The 20750-nt window shown below is 41.2% G+C and overlaps 2 protein-coding genes across 2 annotated transcripts in view; one reads left to right on the top strand and one right to left on the bottom strand.

Annotated features, from left to right (window-relative positions):
- Nucleotides 1-1559: 1559 nt before the first annotated feature.
- Nucleotides 1560-16621, bottom strand: abcf3 (ATP-binding cassette, sub-family F (GCN20), member 3). The gene is made up of 22 exons (XM_067595682.1): nucleotides 16515-16621; nucleotides 14440-14627; nucleotides 11662-11809; nucleotides 10724-10800; nucleotides 10576-10631; nucleotides 10392-10489; nucleotides 9542-9664; nucleotides 9104-9370; nucleotides 8945-9025; nucleotides 8303-8362; nucleotides 7606-7662; nucleotides 7493-7515; nucleotides 6817-6872; nucleotides 6515-6715; nucleotides 4548-4624; nucleotides 4406-4450; nucleotides 4057-4189; nucleotides 3667-3755; nucleotides 3224-3315; nucleotides 2842-2974; nucleotides 2665-2752; nucleotides 1560-2082 (listed from the first exon to the last, which is right to left on the bottom strand). Coding segments are annotated over exons 1-22 (2253 nt in total). The 5' UTR covers nucleotides 16517-16621; the 3' UTR covers nucleotides 1560-1923.
- The window catches only part of lrch3 (leucine-rich repeats and calponin homology (CH) domain containing 3), a 38567-nt gene continuing 34345 nt past the window's right edge, over nucleotides 16529-20750 (top strand). Inside the window, 1 exon segment of the mRNA XM_067595681.1 lies at nucleotides 16529-16894. Within this exon segment, the coding sequence (XP_067451782.1) occupies nucleotides 16636-16894 (259 nt within the window). The 5' untranslated portion in view covers nucleotides 16529-16635.

The following is a 20750-nucleotide window of genomic DNA, read 5'->3' as shown; positions in this document are numbered from 1 at the left end:
TCTTAAAATGTCTATAAACTACTAGACCTATGTGATGTATTTTGTTGAACTTAAATTATCCAAAAAGTTTCCAACAACCTTCAAACTCAGAGGAATCTGTAGTTGTAATCAAAGTATTGATCCGTTTCATCTGGTCGCCTGTCAGACGTCGGCGTTGAGGTTGTTACCAGAAACTGTTCTAAATGGACTTTTTATCCAGTTTTAAGCCACATTGGTCGTTTTTAACTGAACCTTTAACCAGATGAAGGATTTTAGTCATCGGACGTCTGGATCTTCAGTTATCAGAGGAACAAGCTGAACAAACGTTAGCAGCAGCTCGGCTAACGTTCAGCCTCCACACGTCCTGAACAGCATCAGAGAAACACTGATGTTTCACATGAAACTGCTTTATTCAGTGTTTTTACTGGTTTTAATCAGCGCGTCTGTTTATTCTGGAGAAAAAAAACCTCCTGAACCATCAACACTGGAGGAATCCTAACTGGGAGCAGCAACAACAACTCCCATGATGCCTTGCTGCTTCACACCATCATCACACTCCGTCTTATGTTATTGTTTTGATTGAGACGCCGAACGGCAGAAATTACATGTTGGCTTTAAAACACAATACTGAAAAGTTCAATTTTAACATATTAAAAAAAAGTTTGTTTTGACTGAAGCAGCAACGATTAATCAGTTGATCAGTTTTAGTTGATTGAAAGAAAATTAATCTACTTAGTTGATGAATCATTGAATCAAATGTTACAGTTAAAGTTAAAGTTAAAGTAGATGTGAAACTGGAAGAAAACGACAAAACGTTCCTGATGTCGGACTGTGAGCAACAAACTAAAACCAGACATGTCAGAGCTGACGAGGAGGAGGAGGATGAAGCCTTTAATCATCTTCATCATAGTTTCATTATTCATGCAGCAGCGTCTGTGAAGTTTCCTCCACTTTGATGTGAGATTTGTTTTGGCGGGTGAGATGGAAACGAACACGTCTAACGAGGGTTTTTAGTTTAAGAGTTCTGATGGTTTCATTCAAACAAAGAATGAAAATAAAATCTGCAGTTTTTGACTCTGGAAACTTATTTTTTGCCTTTTTTTTCTTTGGATTTAAAAATGAAACTCAAACTTTTTCGTTTTTTGTTTCCGTTTATAAAACTAAAGTTAAAAAATACACAAATCTGCTGCTTTTGGTCCTAAATGACAGCAAACTTGGGTCTTCGTCATCTTCTGCTCCGAGACACTGTGATGGAGATTTTTACTGTTCTTATGTTTTATTGATAAAAGATTAAAGATTTATAGAGAAATAATCAGCAGATTAGTTGATAGTTCAGTTAGTATTATAGATCTGATCTGAGTGTTGAACTCTGCTCTCTGATTGGAGGACAGAGGTTTGATTAAAGCCTTTACTGAACCTTTGTGATTCTAAACTCAGTTTTTCTGAACTGTTAGTTTCCATTTTAGTATGAAAACTAAATCAGAAGTCAAAGAGGTTTTAACGGAGCAGAACCGCATCAACACACAATAACTGATCAATATAAATATGGATGAAGTTTGTTTGAAGAAGACAAAGTGAAACATGATCTGATGGTTTTATTGTTTGACGCTCCGCTGAAAGCTGGTAAAATCTCTCTGATGATACAAAACAAAACGTTTAATGTGACGACAGTTTGACTCTTTAAATAAACTCCAAATGGTTGATGATGACTCCGCCTCCTCCAGAGTTCACTGACCTCACCAGGTGAGTAAAAGCATCAGGACCAATCAGCTTGCAGCAGGTCATCACCTGCACCAGGTGAGACACTTCAGTTCAGAGACAAAAAAACGTCCTCCAGTCCGTTTTGACAGCTGATTGGCTGCTGAGATGGGAGGTGTTGTTGTAAGGAGAGGGGGCGGGGTTTATGTTATGAGTGGTTGTGGTCAGTCCGCAGTGGGCGGGGCCTCACAGGTAACCCTCCTTCCTGAACTGCTCCTGCAGGATGTCTCGGTACTCGTCGAAGCCGCCGTCGATGCGGTGAACTTTCCCGCCTTCACACACCCACAGCTCCTTACACACCATCCGGATCAGACGCTCGTCGTGGGACACCAGGATGACCCCGCCCTGAAACAGTGACATCACACACCTGAAACACCAGTAACACCAGTAACACCAGTAACACCAGTAACACCTGTCAGCTGCTACAACACAAACATGTCAGCAGTTAGAGACGCTAACTGCTAGCTTAAATATTTTATTTAATGCAAAAATGAACTAAATGGGTTTTATTTCTATTACAAGAAGCAAAACGGTGGGAACGATGGGGAAGTAATGTAATCGGTGTATGGCTGAACACCAGTAACACCATTAACACCAGTAACACTGGTAACACAGACGTCAAGCCAACTGATGTTGAGTGTTTTTTTTAAAAAGTAAACAGCTTATGAGAAAGTCAACGAGCCGTTTCAGTGACCTCCATCACACAAATATTCAAAGTTTTGGCCCAAAATGCTGAAATGTCATTAAGATTCAGGCTCAAACATAAAGGATTCAGATTATTGATTAAAAACTGCTATCAGATTGGCATTCAGTATCGGGACTGAAACTGTCGGATCAGTGCATCTGTAGTTCAAACCAGACATGATGTTTAATCTGCAAACTGTCCTCTGCCTCGCTGATGACATCATCAACCAGTGACACACTCACTCTGAACTTGTTGAGAGCTTTGGCCAGAGCCTCGATGGTCTCCATGTCCAAGTGATTGGTCGGCTCATCAAGGATGTAAAAGTTTGGACTGAAAGAGAGACGACAACAACATCATCATCATCATCATCATCATCATCATCAGAAGCTCTATCAGCTGATCCCTGAGCTTTCAGTTACCATGGCATGGTCATCTGTGCAAAGGCCACCCGGCTCTTCTGTCCTCCTGACAGACTGGCCACCGGCCTCGTGGACAGTTCTCCGGTGATCCCATAACCTCCCAGCTGGTGGCGGTACTCCTCCTCCGATCGACCTGTGACACACAAACACCGGCCAATCAGGATTTAACTGGTCCCACTCAGCCAATCAGGATTTAACTGGTCCCACTCAGCCAATCAGGATTGAACTGTCTGTTTACAGGGCGCCTCCTGGATCTGTATGACCGAAGCTACATAACTGATGCAGTGAGTCTCATCTGGGAACAGAGCTGAACTCAGCTTCAGGATGTTGCTGTTGCTCATGTTGTCATTGTTTTTGTTGACAATGTTGTTGCTATAGTTACCAGGGAACTTGTTTAGCAGCAGCTCCACAGAGCAGACGTTCAGGTCCAACTGGTCCACGTGATGCTGACTGAAGTAACCGATCTTCAAGTTCCTAAAGAGACATGAAAAAAAATCAGAGAAAAGAAACTTCAACCAGGTTAATGGCCGACAAAAAACTGTTCCCTTAAAGTGTAAACAATTTCCTATAAATGTCATGTAAATGTTTCCCTGTGGTTTATCACAAGTTTCCTACAATCAATATAGTAACAGTTCCCAGAGTATAAAAAGAACGGAGTGTAAAATGTTCCCTAAACAGAGTGTAAAAGGTTCCCTGAACAGAGTGTTAATTTGATGTAAATGTAAATTTTTATCTATTATGGGGATGTAAACAGTAACACTTTGACTAGCAGGTAAATAGATTCAGGTGATTGCTCTGCTCTGATTGGACAGTTTGTCGTCTTACCTGTGCGCTTGTCTGACTCCGTTGACCGGTGTCAGCTCACCCATCAGCAGTTTCAGAATGGTGGATTTACCAGCGCCGTTTTCTCCAACCTGACAGGAAACACAACACATCTCAGTCCTGACTACATTATTGATCAGTGTAATAAGTTTCATGGTTTCATAATCACCCAGACAGCCTACAATGTTTGCACATTTTCATATTATTATAGAGCTAAACTGAATATTCTAATGAGGTCAGATCCTCAAGATTTGACTGATACTGAGGGATCAACTTCAGGTTCTGTCTTTTTGTAAACATGTGTAGACCACAGTGATCTCCAGCTGAAAGCAGCTGTCAGTAACAGCCGTCCAATCAGAGGACGGTTGGTTGACAGTAAATGAGGACACTTACGATGCAGATTCGAGACTCGAGGTCGGCCGACAGGTTGAGTCCAGAGAAGAGCCGCTTGTCTGCAGTGTAATAAAACTCTACTTCATCTAACTGCAGGATGGGAGGAGACAACTTCTCAAAGTTATCTGGAAACCTGCAGCAGGAAACACAACAGGTCAGTCAATCAATCAATGAATCAGTCAATAAGAGAAGCCAGCTGCCCCAGAAGCAGTAACAGAAGTTTAGTCTGTGGGTAATCAAAGTGATCATCAAAGTGAGGAAGACTCTCAGATCTGACAGAAAGCTGACACACATCAGGAAGTGAAACAGGACTAAATGTTTAGGACATTCTGGACTCATAACGTCTCACCTTAAAGTGACCTCAGTTTCTTTCTCAATGGGCTTCAGTTCAGGCCTGCAGAACAAACAGACACATCCATGTTCTTAGACATTTACATGTTGTCTTCCAGGTTACATGTAGATGCAGGTGTAGCAGGTGTGTCAGTACTCACAGTCTCTCCAGCAGTTTCAGTTTGCTCTGGACCTGAGCTGCTCTGTTAGCGTTGTATCGAAACCTGTCGATAAAAACCTGAAACACAAACACATCACTGACATTTTCTCTTCAAGTGTATGTGCTGTCTGTACTGCAGTAGTAGTACCTGTATTTTGTCTGTGATGCAGTAGTAGTACCTGTATTTTGTCTGTGATGCAGTAGTAGTACCTGTATGTTGTCTGTGCTGCAGAAGTAGTACCTGTATGTTGTCTGTGCTGCAGTAGTAGTACCTGTATGTTGTCTGTGCTGCAGTAGTAGTACCTGTATTTTGTCTGTGATGCAGTAGTAGTACCTGTATGTTGTCTGTGCTGCGGTAGTACTACCTGTATGTTGTCTGTACTGCAGTAGTAGTACCTGTATGTTGTGTGTACTGCAGTAGTAGTACCTGTATGTCGTCTGTGCTGCGGTAGTAGTACCTGTATGTTGTCTGTGCTGCGGTAGTAGTACCTGTATGTTGTCTGTACTGCAGTAGTAGTACCTGTATTTTGTCTGTGATGCAGTAGTAGTACCTGTATTTTGTCTGTACTGCGGTAGTAGTACCTGTATGTTGTCTGTTCTGCAGTAGTAGTACCTGTATGTGCTGTCTGTACTGTAGTAGTAGTAGTACCTGTATGTTGTCTGTGCTGCAGTAGTAGTACCTGTATGTTGTCTGTACTGCAGTAGTAGTACCTGTATTTTGTCTGTGATGCAGTAGTAGTACCTGTATGTGTTGTCTGTACTGCAGCAGTAGTAGTACCTGTATGTTGTCTGTACTGCAGTAGTAGTACCTGTACGTTGTCCGTACTGCAGTAGTAGTACCTTTATGGTGTCTGTACTGCAGTATTAGTACCTGTATGTTGTCTGTACTGCAGTAGTAGTACCTGTATGGTGTCTGTACTACAGTATTAGTACCTGAATGTTGTCTGTACTGCAGTAGTAGTACCTGTATGTTGTCTGTACTGCAGTAGTAGTACCTGTATGGTGTCTGTACTGCAGTATTAGTACCTGTATGTTGTCTGTACTGCAGTAGTAGTACCTGTATGGTATCTGTACTGCAGTAGTAGTACCTGTATGTGCTGTCTGTACTGCAGTATTAGTACCTGTATGTTGTCTGTACTGCAGTAGTAGTACCTGTATGGTGTCTGTACTGCAGTAGTAGTACCTTTATGGTGTCTGTACTGCAGTAGTAGTACCTGTATGTGCTGTCTGTACTGCAGTATTAGTACCTGTATGGTGTCTGTACTGCAGTAGTAGTACCTGTATGGTGTCTGTACTGCAGTATTAGTACCTGTATGGTGTCTGTACTGCAGTAGTAGTACCTTTATGGTGTCTGTACTGCAGTAGTAGTACCTGTATGTTGTCTGTACTGCAGTAGTAGTACCTGTATGGTATCTGTACTGCAGTAGTAGTACCTGTATGTGCTGTCTGTACTGCAGTATTAGTACCTGTATGTTGTCTGTACTGCAGTAGTAGTACCTGTATGGTGTCTGTACTGCAGTAGTAGTACCTGTATGTGCTGTATGTACTGCAGTAGTAGTACCTTTATGGTGTCTGTACTGCAGTAGTAGTACCTATATGTGCTGTCTGTACTGCAGTATTAGTACCTGTATGGTGTCTGTACTGCAGTATTAGTACCTGTATGGTGTCTGTACTGCAGTAGTAGTACCTTTATGGTGTCTGTACTGCAGTAGTAGTACCTGTATGTGCTGTCTGTACTGCAGTATTAGTACCTGTATGGTGTCTGTACTGCAGTAGTAGTACCTGTATGTTGTCTGTACTGCAGTAGTAGTACCTGTATGTTGTCTGTACTGCAGTAGTAGTACCTGTATGGTGTCTGTACTGCAGTAGTAGTACCTGTATGTTGTCTGTACTGCAGTAGTAGTACCTGTGTGTTGTCTGTACTGCAGTAGTAGTACCTGTATGGTGTCTGTACTGCAGTAGTAGTACCTGTATGTGCTGTCTGTACTGCAGCTGGGCGTCGTACTCTCTCTGTTGGTTCTTAAGTCTGTCTTCTTTGGTTTTAATAAAGTTTTCGTAGTCGCCACGGTAACTGTCCAGAGTCTGGGAGTGCAGATGGATGATGTCGGTCACCACAGCGTTCAGGAAGTTTCGGTCGTGGGAGACGACTAAGATGGTGGACTGCCACGTCTGAGGGAGGAGGAATTATTTATTACTTGTTAGCTTGTTGCTAATGGTCCCCATTGTTTTCAATGAGGGATGCTAACGTTAAAGTGAGTGAGTGTTCAGACCTGCAGGTAGTTCTCCAGCCACAGAATGGCTCTGACATCCAACATGTTGGTCGGCTCTGAAACACAAACACAGCAAGAATACATCACAATACTACTACTACTACTACTACTACAAACCAGATTACTACTACTACTACTACAAACCAGAACATAACTACAATACTATTGATACCACTAATACTAACCAGAACACCACCACAACACGACTGATTCTACAACTCCTGATCCTACTAATATTTGTACTTCTGCTAGTACTCTCCTACTACTCATATATTACTACTACTCATACCCGCACTCCACCTTCTAGCGCTCATGTACTCCTGTTTGTACTCTTAATACTACACCTATTACTGCTTGTACTACACCTCCTCTTACTGTAGTATAAAACAACAACTACTACTACTACTACTACTTGTATTACTCCTACTCCTTATACTCCTACTATTTGTACTGTTCCTTACATTAATACTCAGACTAATACTGCTCACACTGCTCCTACTCTTCCCACTCCATGTACTCCTACAACTCTACTACTACTATAACTAACTCTCCTACTGCTTGTACTTTTACTCTTAGTACTACTTCTGCAAATACTCCCCACAGTCCTTGTACTCCAGTATACATGCGGGTACCACTCAGTATAGTGTGAGCGGAGCTCAGAGGTCATGTGACTCACCGTCCAGCAGCAGCAGGTCCGGCCTGGTCGACACAAAATGAAACAACAGTCAGAGAGGAGTCACATGACAGCAGAGCCGTTTATATCTGAGGAAGCTGAAGGTAGAAACTCACCGTGCAAACAGAGCTCTGGCCAACGCTAACCTCATCCTCCATCCTCCTGAAAACTCCCTGCACACACACACACACACACACACACACACACACACAGACACACACACACACACACACACACACACACACACACACACACACACACACACACACACACACACACAGACACACACACACACACACACACACACACACACACACACACACACACGTATCATGTCATCTGCACAAGACTAAATGGGAACTCTCTCATTCTCTCATTGAACTACTAGAGGTCACATGTAGCTTTAAGTTCAGAGTTGATCTCCAACTTAGCGTCTTCTTAAAGCATCATTCTGCTGATTTTCTATATTTGTCTTCATGTTTGGATCCAAACCAACAATGAACTGATCTACTAACCAGTATTGTGTGTGTATCAAAGCCTGATATATCTTATTCCTCTGTGCCATAGACCTCCATTGTTTAACAGTTAAACTATTAACAGTGATCATGTTTTCAGTCTCTGGAGAGTAGTTCTGTGTAAGGCAGACGCCACTGAGCATGTGCAGGAGCGTGGTTCTGTTTACAGCTCAGCTAGCGACATATCACAACCTCTGGACTTTGTTCTGAAGTTTATGATGCAGTACAAAGAGGTTGTAACTTACACAGAACTACTCTCCGTGTGTGTGTGTGTGTGTGGTTGAGAGAGAGGACTCACTTGGTGGTCTGCTGTTGCATTCTGGGAGAGAATCCGAGACCGGCCAAGATGACGGAGGCTCTGATTGGATGAGACAGATGTCAATCAAAACACATGAGCAGTTTATCAACAGGTGCTGGTTGAGTGAAACATGCTGACAGTAACAACACAGATCTAACTGTCATTACTGAGAGCAGTCGGATTAAAACACATAAACTGTTCCCAGCTGTTCCTGAAGCTTTCAGCTCTATCTCACATCATGTGACCTGAGTTCACCGATTCCACCTGCTGAAGAAGGCTGTGGGATACAGCTGAAAGCTCTGGGATAGCTCAGTTTATGCTGTGAGGTCATTTTATTGTATTTTTTGAGCTCTAACAGCAGATTTTCAGAGAGTTTAATGAATATGGTGATAAATGTGTCTGTGATATTTTTGGCCACAAAAATCATATTAAGTAAATTTGACACTTACTAAATATTAACATCTATAAAGTCCAGTGTATAATAAAGTTGTATCGTAATGCTGCTTTGTATAAAACTTTATTTAAACCTGACAGTTCATGTCTGAGAGACGGACGAGACGTTGTTGGATGTTTGCTGTCTGAATCTCTAGTGGAGACGTTGTGATTTTGGCTGCAGTGATATAGATCAGTCGCCATAGTTACCGTGCCGGGGCTTTGTCGGCCTCGATCTCCTCCAGCTTGCCGTAGATCTCTGACAGCCGAACGCTCTCCATGCCGTCCGCTCTGAGACACACAAACACAGCGATCAGTGACACAGCTCCGCCGTTCAGCGAGGCGAGGTTATCTGAACGTTTGTCTTACGTTCCGTTGGCGATGCGAGCGTTCAGCCTCTTCTCCTCGTCCAGCAGCTCCTCTCTCAGCGTGTCGCTCTGCAGGACGCTCTGCAGCGCCGCCGTGTCGTCTCCCGCCACTTCCTGTTCCACGTGCAGGATGGAGATGTGAGCCGGGACACGAAGGTTACGACTCGCCAGCATCTTCAGCAGCGTCGTCTTCCCCAAACCGTTACGACCAATCAGACCGTACCGCCGGCCTGACGCCAGAGAAAGCTCCGCCCCCTGCAGCAGACACCTGCACACAGAGATAAATGTGTGTGTGTATATGTCAACAAATAAAACATGAAATATATCCAGAAAAAAGTCAAATATATTAAAAAAAAGTTAAATGTATTCATGAAAATGAAATGTATTAAAATAACTTAAATATATGAATCAAACATCGATCATCAGTAACTCAGCTCACCTCTCTCCGAAGGAAACGTCAAAGTTCTCGATGCGGATGTCGTAGCTGCGGTTCTTCCCTGATTGGTCGACCCGGTTGTCTTTCTTACTGCTGGCCTGACTGGCCGACGCCTCCTCCAAGACACTGCGGGGACAGAGGGGAGGACAGGTGAGACGTGGACAATGAGGACAGGAGTAGAGGAGGACAGACAGGTGTAGAGGAGGACAGACAGGAGTAGAGGAGGACAGACAGGTGTAGAGGAGGACAGACAGGTGTAGAGGACAGACAGGTGTAGAGGAGGACAGACAGGAGTAGAGGAGGACAGACAGGTGTAGAGGAGGACAGGTGTAGAGGAGGACAGACAGGTGTAGAGGGGGACAGACAGGTGTAGAGGACAGACAGGTGTAGAGGAGGACAGACAGGTGTAGAGGAGGACAGACAGGTGTAGAGGAGGACAGACAGGTTTAGAGGAGGACAGGTTTAGAGGAGGACAGACAGGAGTAGAGGAGGACAGGTGTAGAGGGGGACAGACAGGTGTAGAGGAGGACAGGTGTAGAGGGGGACAGACAGGTGTAGAGGAGGACAGACAGGTGTAGAGGGGGACAGACAGGTTTAGAGGAGGACAGACAGGTGTAGAGGGGGACAGACAGGTTTAGAGGAGGACAGGTGTAGAGGAGGACAGGTGTAGAGGAGGACAGACAGGTGTAGAGGAGGACAGACAGGTGTAGAGGAGGACAGGTGTAGAGGAGGACAGACAGGTGTAGAGGGGGACAGACAGGTGTAGAGGAGGACAGACAGGTGTAGAGGAGGACAGACAGGTGTAGAGGAGGACAGGTGTAGAGGAGGACAGACAGGTGAGCGGTGGACTGACAGTGGAGTGGAGCCTTTCTGCGAGTCCTTCTCGTTCCGGCGCTCGTGTTTGGCCTTCAGCTTGGCTTCGGCCTTCTCCAGCTTCTTTGCGTCCACCGTCTGCAGAGACACAAGAGGGACGGCGTGAGGACGAGGTGCACGGAGGACACAGGTGAGTTTAATGACATCACAGCAGGAAGACGTACCGTGTTCTGAGGACGCTTCATCATCCAGATGCCCTGAACATCTGTGGCAGCAGAGTCTGAGGACGAGCGGAGACAGACATGATCAATAAACCTGATCTGATGGACGTGTTGTTTATTCTACAGACAGACGTGTGAAAGGTCGACTCACTGGTGTCCACAGAGATCTGAGACAGCTGCACCGGAGCGTCCAACAACACCTGCCGCTGGGAGCCGTGGCAGTTATTCCTGATCGAAACACATTAATCAATACTCACAGCAGATATCATCAATACACACACAGCTCTCTCTCTCTCCCTCTCTCTCTCTCAAACTTAAATGTTTAGAGCAGCTTGTTATCAACAACTATCACAGCAGCCAATCAGACTCTTTTTCCACAGCAGACATTTAACAGAAAACAGCAGCTGATGATGTCAGAAGAACAGAGAAGAAGAACAGAGCAGCAGAGCAGCAGAGCAGCAGAGCAGAGCAGCAGGTTACACTGCAGGACAGCTGAGAACTGAATCTGTTGTAACTGGAGCTCATAGAATTCATCAAACTGAACAATCAACAAAAAATAATATTGATATCTGATGAATGATTGATCCTTTAAGTAATTCTTCGATTAAAAACATTCGCTGGTGTCATTTCTCCATCTTTGGGTTTTGAACTGTTCTGACATGTTAAACACTAAACTATTCACTGATTCACTGAGAGAATGATCAGCTGATTCATCCATAAAGAGGCCTTCTGTCAAACTTACTGCAAACAATGATTTTCATGATTCATTAATCTTAAGATTGATCGACTGATCTATAAAACATTGGAGTTCCTCACTATTTTTCCCGTCCAAAGTGACGCCATCAAATGTTTTATTTTGTCAGCAACAGTCCAAAACCCCAAAAATATGACATTTATTATCACATAAGAGAAGAAAAAGCAGCAAATTCTCACACCTGAGAAGCTGCAATCATTAAAAAAATGACATAAATGATTATTTGATTATTAAAATACTTGATTAATTTCCTGTTGATTGATTAATTGTTGCAGCTGTGAGTCACATTTATTGTGTACTGTCCCTTTAAAAAAAACACGAATCCTCCTGCTTACAGTTTGAGCGTGTTGAACATCTGGAGACAGATGTCTCTGATGTCGTCCTCGTTTTTACTGTCAGCTGACACGTCCTGCAGGACTCCTCCGATGGCGTCGAACACCTCCTCTCCATCCTCGAAGTCGGCGCCGCCGCTGTCCAACACGCCTGAAACACACGGATACATCGCACACCGTTAAACATACTAGTACATGTATTACTACATGTGTCATGTGATAAACATACTAGTACATGTATTACTACGTGTGTCATGTGATAAACATACTAGTACATGTATTACTACATGTGTCATGTGATAAACATACTAGTACATGTATTACTACATAGGTCATGTGATAAACATACTAGTACATGTATTACTACATGTGTCATGTGATAAACATACTAGTACACGTATTACTACATGTGTGATGTGATAAACATACTAGTACACGTATTACTACGTGTGTCATGTGATAAACATACTAGTACACGTATTACTACGTGTGTCATGTGATAAACATACTAGTACACATATTACTACGTGTGTCATGTGATAAACATACTAGTACACGTATTACTACGTGTGTCATGTAATAAACATACTAGTACACGTATTACTACGTGTGTCATGTGATAAACATACTAGTACACGTATTACTACGTGTGTCATGTGATAAACATACTAGTACACGTATTACTACATGTGTCATGTGATAAATATACTAGTACATGTATTACTAAATGTGTCATGTGATAAATATACTAGTACATGTATTACTAAATGTGTCATGTGATAAACATACTAGTACATGTATTACTACATGTGTCATGTGATAAACATACTAGTAGATGTATTACTACATGTGTCATGTGATAAATATACTAGTACATGTATTACTAAATGTGTCATGTGATAAACATACTAGTACATGTATTACTACATGTGTCATGTGATAAATATACTAGTACATGTATTACTACATGTGTCATGTGATAAATATACTAGTACATGTATTACTACATGTGTCATGTGATAAACATACTAGTACATGTATTACTACATGTGTCATGTGATAAATATACTAGTACATGTATTACTACATGTGTCATGTGATAAATATACTAGTACATGTATTACTAAATGTGTCATGTGATAAACATACTAGTACATGTATTACTACATGTGTCATGTGATAAACATACTAGTAGATGTATTACTACATGTGTCATGTGATAAATATACTAGTACATGTATTACTAAATGTGTCATGTGATAAACATACTAGTACATGTATTACTACATGTGTCATGTGATAAATATACTAGTACATGTATTACTACATGTGTCATGTGATAAATATACTAGTACATGTATTACTACATGTGTCATGTGATAAATATACTAGTACATGTATTACTACATGTGTCATGTGATAAACATACTAGTACATGTATTACTACATGTGTCATGTGATAAATATACTAGTACATGTATTACTACATGTGTCATGTGATAAACATACTAGTACATGTATTACTACGTGTGTCACATGTCAGACAGACATGAGAGTGTTTCTGGATTCAGGTGAGATTATTATATTAACTGACAGCAGGTTGTACAGATCAGGTGACGCAACACACGCTGGTCGACGCCGCGGTGGTGAAGAGAGGTCACTCTCGGACGATTAATCAACTATCAAAAGAGTTTCTGGCTCTTTTTCTATGAATCTACTGATCGTTGCAGCTCTACAGATAAGTTTTCACCTCGTCAGACTATTCAATAATAACAACATCGACAAAAACACCTGGTTTAATATTTTTGTACATATTCACCATTAAATCCTGGAAATTGCCTTTAAAACCTGCTTTTAGCAGTTTGTGTCAGAGTGTTTCTCTGAACTGAAACTATACCCAGAAAATGTCAAATATATTCAACAAGAAGTCAGATATGTTCATCTCATATTAATTACAGCACAAAGTAAACTGAAATAATAAAGTCTAAGACAGGAACACTTTATGACTAGAGTCTTATCTTTGTTTACTCATGTTCACTTGTTATCAACAAAGTTACAAATAATAATTCTGATTCATTAAATAACAGACATCTGTACTTTTAGCAGTTTAATAATAACTAATAATACTGAACATAATCATTCCTCACAAACATAACTTTACACAGTTTATTAAAAATAACTCTTTTACTTTATCTGAAGTAATAAACAGGATGTTTCCTCTGAACTACAACAGTATTTACGGTTATTTCCTCTAATATCTCCTCTCATCCTGTGAGTCAGTGTTCGGGGCTTAGTCCAGTTTAACCAGATGATAACTCTAAACTAACCAGGTTAGATGATAAGTCTTCCTAACCTACCCTTACCTACCTACTCCCACCACCCGCCCCCCCCCCGACCCCCCCACCTACCCTATCATAATTACCCTAACTAACCTAACCCACTCCCAACCTAACATACCCAAACCTAACCTAGCGTTAACTGACCAAACCAGCCCTACCCTAACCCCACCTAACCGGGTCGGGCCGGACCAGACCGGATCGGATCGGGTCGGGTCGGGTCGGGCCGGGCCGGGCCGGGCCGGGCCGGGCTAACCGGTGTCACTCCTATGAGCACAGCCCGCTTAGCTCGTTAGCTCCGCGGCTAACAGGCTGGTTAAGGCCGGCATGAAGCGCTCCGCCGGGCGGGAGAAGAGGAGCGGACAGCCGGCAGACAACCGCTCCGTCACCGGGAGGACGACGACTCTGACCCCGCCACACAGCGGCTCTGTCCCCGGCCTCTCACCTGTGATGTAGTCGAACAGCTCCGAGTCGATCTCTGGAAACTCGCTCTTCAGAATCTCCACGTACGTCGCCATGATACCCGGCCCTGGACTCACAGCCGCGACGCGCATGCGCCAATATGCGACAGCGTCGCGAATTCTGGGGGATGAAGTCTGAGTGTCCGTTGTTTTGACGTCACATCTTAAAAGCCTACAAAAAAGACAAAATGGAAAGAATTTGCGCCACTGTATGGAAGCCCATTCCCGCCAGTAAAATAAAAAAGAAGGAGTTAGTCATGATTAAATGAAATGCTCATAACATTAAAAGTAAAAATGATTAGATTAAAACTCTACATTATGAGATTAAGACTCTAAATTATAAAACTAAAAATCAAAATTAGGAGATAAAAAGTCAAAATTTTGACGTTGTTCTTATATCATGAATCATGTATTGAGCCTTTAATAAATCTGGCTCTACTTTAAGACTTTACTATAGTAATATTTTTTATTTGATGTTGCGTTTTCTTTCTTTCCTTTTTTTCTCCCAGATTTATGTTTATCCATTTATTATTCAGTAATAAGTTAAACTTTTTAATCAGTGACTGATGACCACCGGGGGGCGCTGCTGTAAGTCGTTAAGTCGTTAACAGTTTGACGTTGCGGAAAAAAATGGTTTAAGACAAAAAAGGAGAAAAAATACAAACAACTACAAGATGTGGAGTTAAAATCAGACAAGACTACCAGAAAATAAAACATCTACATTTTCACATCTGGGCAGTTTTATTGACAGTTAACTTCTTCACAAATGTGAGACTTTGACAGACATCATGAAAATACAAATTATAATAATGTTACTACCACTAATAATAATAATGATAATGAACATGAGATGCCTCGAAGTTGTTCTGAGATATATATAAATTTGAGCTCTAATGTTCTGCATCTGTTTTATTTATTTGTTCATTTTATTCTAATGTATTTTATTGGTGCTTGTTTTGAGACTTTATCTTTCAGTTTCTTTTTTCTTTTGATTTAAAATTGTTTTTACTCTTAGGTCAGCTGTAGTTGTTTAATAAAAAAAAAACCCTTGTCTTTTTACATTTGAATACATACCTTAGCTATGACAATCAGCTTTACTTGTACTATATTCATTTGTTCTATCGAATAATAAAATAACTGTAATAAAATAAAACAAGAAAAATGTAAAAAAAAAAAAAAAAAAAAGTATTTAGCCTACATAAATACTGCAAACTGTATTTACAGTATATATAAATATTTATACACACTTACATACATGAAATATGAAACATATATACATACTGTATCTACATGCTGTACATTTTCATTTCCTCCATGATTTCAGTTTATAGCTCAGACATCTTGTTTAAAAAGTACCTCAAATTTTATATTTTCTTTTTTCAAATTCTCTGAGTAAGTTTATCAGTGTGCCTGGAAACATAAACATGGTTTAAACCTATAATATGATCATTAATATAAAACAGTTCCAAAATAAATAGAAAACATTTTCTACATAATGACAAAATATTCTGTTCAGTCTTGTTTTAAGTAATCGTCTCCTGCAAGTCTTTAATTTATATTTTATATTAGGTTTGATTTGGAGACTGGATATATCTTTTGAAACTATGAAATTGAAACTTCTTGTTGTGGAGTATGTTATTCTATGTCATTCATTGTATTTGCCTGATTTTATTTTATTTTAGTGCTGATTTCCTTTTTATGTAAAACACTGTAACTTTGTTTTGGAAGGTGCTGCATCAATAAAGTTTATTTTTATTTCTTTTATTCCTAATTTTCATCATTTTTTGTTGTCCCTGACGTATAGTTTTTAATGATAATGATAGTAATAATTAAACTTTATTTATAGAGCACATTTAAATCATAAAGATGAAATACAATGAGCTTCAGAAAACATGAAAAGCACATTTTAGACAGATGAAAGAAACATTAAAAACATTTTTTAAAGGCAACTCTAATAATAAGATATAATGATAATATCTACTTGTTTTCCGTGTGTGTGCGTTTGCTGTTGTATGTTGAACTGTCTGGGTTTAGTATGATCAGAGTAGTTTCAACATACATGTAGCGTGTTCGGCCCGTTCTGTTGTCCAGTCTCGCAGCGCCGTTCTGCGCATGCTCGGCTCTGGAGTTTTGGGTGGGAGAGTTAGCCGTTAGCAGTGAGCTAACAGCCGGAGAGTGTAATGGCGGCGTCGGTGTTGCTGGCGGACAACACCGGACTCAACTTCACGGTCGGAGGCGGCAGCGGCGGCGGCACCGGGAATGTTTTAGTCGGGAATAATAACGGACTGGGACCGGCGGGCCCGGCGCCCTGGAACCGTTCAGTGGACCGGGCGCTGGACGAAGCCTCGGCCACCGGGAGCCTGAACCTCAGCGGCCGGAAGCTGAAGGAGTTCCCGCGGAGCGCCGCCAACCACGACCTGTCGGACACCACCAGGGCCGGTGAGTGAGCTGCGGAGCCCGGGGAGCGCACACAGGGCCGGCCAGGTCTCCGCGGAGCCGGTTAGAAGAACTTAGAGACAGTTTTTATGCACTTTGCGGCGCGGGAAAGTAAAAATCCAACTTTAACGGCTGCGGAGGGACCGGGCCGGTGTTGTGATAAATATTGTACCCCCCAAAAAACGTCCCCGGCCGTGATTTCACTGTTTCTATTGACATTAATGAGGGAAAATGCTGCTCATAACCGTTACACACACAATATCGGAGCATTAAAGTACAGTCTGGGGTCTTTTTTGACACTTTTGGACGCTTTTAAATTCAAATTAATAAAAGTTAGAACACGATCCGTTCAAAATAACGTGAGCTAGCTGCTAGTTAGCGGTCTTTTAAACTGCAAAACAATCTATAAACTATGATTTATTTCGGTCCCCGCGGTGTGAAGTTGAGGAACAGAGTCGTGAGGGAAGGAAAGGAGGGGAGGGGGGCTTCGTCTTTTGGGGGTACAACGTGTGCCAGCACACCTGGAAGTTTGGGGCTAGTTTTTGCAGGTGAAGGTATCCGTCACAGCTCGGACGGGACCGGACGGGTTTGGGGTCATTCAGCCTTTTAAAAAGCCTCAGTCCGAGTTTGTTAAGGTGGACTCACACCTGGCTTTGTTTTGTTTGATGTCTGTGATGCTTGATTAGATAATGAGGCAGCTCCGCCCACCCGAGTCTGACGGGCGGCGTGGAGAGACAAAACAAACGTCCGTCAGGTTCATCATCATGTCCCCTCAGTATTTATGAAGCTCTGATCAATATATTTATATATAAACTTCTCTGTTAGATGTCCCAGTTAGAGCTGCAACTAACGATTATTTTCTCGATTAATCGATTAGTTGTTTGGTTCACAAAATGTCAAAAATTGATGAAAAATGTAGATCAGTGTTTCCCAAAAAACCAAGATGACGTCCTCAAATGTTTTACTGTCACAGAGACGACAGAAACCAGAAAATATTCACATTAAAGAAGCTGCAATCAGAGAATTTGGACTTTTTCTTCTTAAAAAATAAGTCAAAACAATTAATTGGTTATCAAAATAGTTGGCGATTAATCAACTATTCACTGCAGCTCTACACTCAGTGTCTTCTGTCCTCTCACAGCTCAACATTCAGGGTTTAAAACGATCGGCCCCGATTATAAGACGAGATACTGTTAATCCAAGCAGAGGAGAGTCCTCATCCCTCCGTTAAAGGACGAGATCACAACAGTCAGGAGCCCAAATGAACAGTGAAACATGTTCAGATAAGATAAGATCTACTTTATCGTCCCATGAGGGAAACTTGTCTTGGGCTCTGAGCCGCTGCATCACACAACACACCCGATGTCACAATGCCACAGTGCACATGTACACATCAAACATACATCATACATACATTCAAGATTAAACATACTTAATGAGTTTAAATGTGCTTAAATTCACATGTTGAGAGAGAGTATATCAGACTGTGACTCCTGGTGGCAGGTTGTTTTTCTTGCTGTTCATACTGACCAGTAGAAGATCCCTTCATAATGACCTTACAATGGAAATCCACAGTCCTCCTTCTGTGCAAAGTTTATCTGAAGCTAATATGAAGCTTCAGCGTCCAAATGAGTCAAATCAAGTAGATATCTTTCAACGTTACAGTCTTTTTAGTGCCAAAGTCTTTTTGTTACTATACTTCCACCTGCAGCTCAACAGGGAAACACAAAGACTGTAAATGTGTCAGATATCCACTTGATATGACTCACTCAGACTGCTGAAGCTTCACAGAGACTTTTAAATGCATTGAAGCACATTTGAAGGATCTTTTAATATCCAGTATGAACAGGAGGATGATTAGACACACCTGACTGCTGTCTTAGACGTGTAGGACTGGAGGGAGGAAGTGTTTCTCTCTGGTTCTTTGTCATATTTCTAATAATCGGCGCCGTATTGAACCAAATATAAGACGATCCGCTTTTCCATCAGCAGCCGTTGACAGTGGTGGTGTTGGGAAAGTTTCTCTGAGATACTTTTAATCTGAGCAGGAGAGTCGTCGCCCTTCATCACAGCAGAAGGTGAATCTGTCTCTGCTGTGACTGATCATTGTGTGAGTTGACGATGAGCTCCTCATCGTCAGTGACAGCCTAGCAACATGAATGCTACAAACCCAGAATGCATCACTCTCTGTAGGAGCCACTTTACATTCACTAATAATATCTGATGCTGTGAACACTGACGGTAATAAAACATATGGTTTTATATATTTGATGAATCAGGATGGATTCCACTCTTTTATTTCTCAGAGCTGTTTGTTCTTTTAATATCACATCAGTGATTTAGTGCAACCGAAGCACTTCTGTGCTTTTCCCTCCTCCAATGTAAAACCAGTAAGCCTCCCTGTGTGGGACTGATGGTAACATGAGGTCAGAGAGTCTGCAGCTCGCTGTGACTGACAGCAGAAACCTTATTGCATCAGTCTGTCTGACTGGGAGCACTGACTGGTTCTCTACTGGTTATTATGGTCCACAGACGTGCTCTCTACTGTCATCATGTCACAGCTTCATGTGTTCATATTAACAGAACTGCAACCGACTGATTGTTTTTATTATCGATTGTTTTCACGACTATCGTTCAGTCTATTAAATGTCAGAACAAAAGTGAAAAATGCAGTTTCAAACTTTCATTGACGTCTCCACGTCTGATCACCGATCACTGATCAATAGTCCTAAACCCAAACTGATTGAATTTGCTGTCATGTATGTTCCAAAGCAAACAAACCAAAAAACAATCAATAAATTATCAAAATAGTTGCCGATTAATTTTCTATTGATCAGCTAATTGTAAATGGATATTATTATATTATTATATTATTATATTATATTATTATTATATTATTATATTATATTATTATTATATTATTATATTATTTATTTACATCTGAATCAGTGTCTTGTGTGTGAAGCTCGATGCACATTTAGAGGGAAAACCTCACTGTGTGTGTGTGTGTGTGTGTGTGTGTGTGTGTGTGTGTGTGTGTGTGTGTGTGTGTGTGTGAGCGCGATGCTGGATGAAGGGACGATAACAGGAAGTGCATGTTGCCATGGTGATGTGTACTTCCTGTCCGCCAGGTGCTGGTCCTCACAGCTGCACAGATAAATATAGAAACTCTTTGTTTCTGTGCAGATTCATCTGTTGCACTGTTATACTCGCTGTTGCTCGGCAACCAGCTGTCAATCACTGATCACCGTGACATCCCGTCTGCGTCTAATGATTATTTTAGTTATTGATCATTCGGCTGATTGTTTACAGATTCATCCTTTAGTCTATCAATTCAATAAAATACGAAGCAAACGTTCTGACTGAAGTTATAACCAACGTTACTTCACTATTATTATTATTATTATTATTATTATTATTATTATTATTATTTATCAACAGTCACCTGACCAAAGAAGGAAAACATTTCCTGCTGATGTTTATCATTATTTACTGATCAGTGATCAATATGTGGAACTCACACAGCTCAGCATGGATCATTAATGACATCATTCAAACCTTTTTATTGCACCACTGTGTGTTGAGCTGCATCTATTGATTATTTTCTCCATTGATTGATTGATTCATTCATCTTTTGAACTGTAAAATCATCGATCAATAATCCAAAATATTCCAGTTAACAGTCACATGACTCAGTTAAAAACTGCTGTGAGATGATTACAGATTCATATCCTGTTGACTAATTGATTAATTGACTGATGTTTCAGATCCAGATGTTTATTGTGTCGTTATAGATACAGTCTAACAATAAATAACCAGCGGAACTCCTGGATAATCAATTAATGACTTTAATATTAAC

The sequence above is a fragment of the Thunnus thynnus genome, chromosome 7 (assembly GCF_963924715.1).
Source record: "Thunnus thynnus chromosome 7, fThuThy2.1, whole genome shotgun sequence".
Taxonomy (NCBI): Eukaryota; Metazoa; Chordata; class Actinopteri; order Scombriformes; family Scombridae; genus Thunnus; species Thunnus thynnus.
This window is presented reverse-complemented; position numbering and strand designations above follow the sequence as displayed.

What these genes read in the sequence shown, in the direction of transcription:
- abcf3 (XM_067595682.1), bottom strand. An exon ending in GCTGTTCGACTACATCACAG is followed by an intron (nt 11,810 to 14,439) that starts GTGAGAGGCCGG and finishes CGTGTGTTTCAG; the next exon opens with GCGTGTTGGACAGCGGCGGC. An exon ending in TCAGATCTCTGTGGACACCA is followed by an intron (nt 10,632 to 10,723) that starts GTGAGTCGACCT and finishes GCTCGTCCTCAG; the next exon opens with ACTCTGCTGCCACAGATGTT.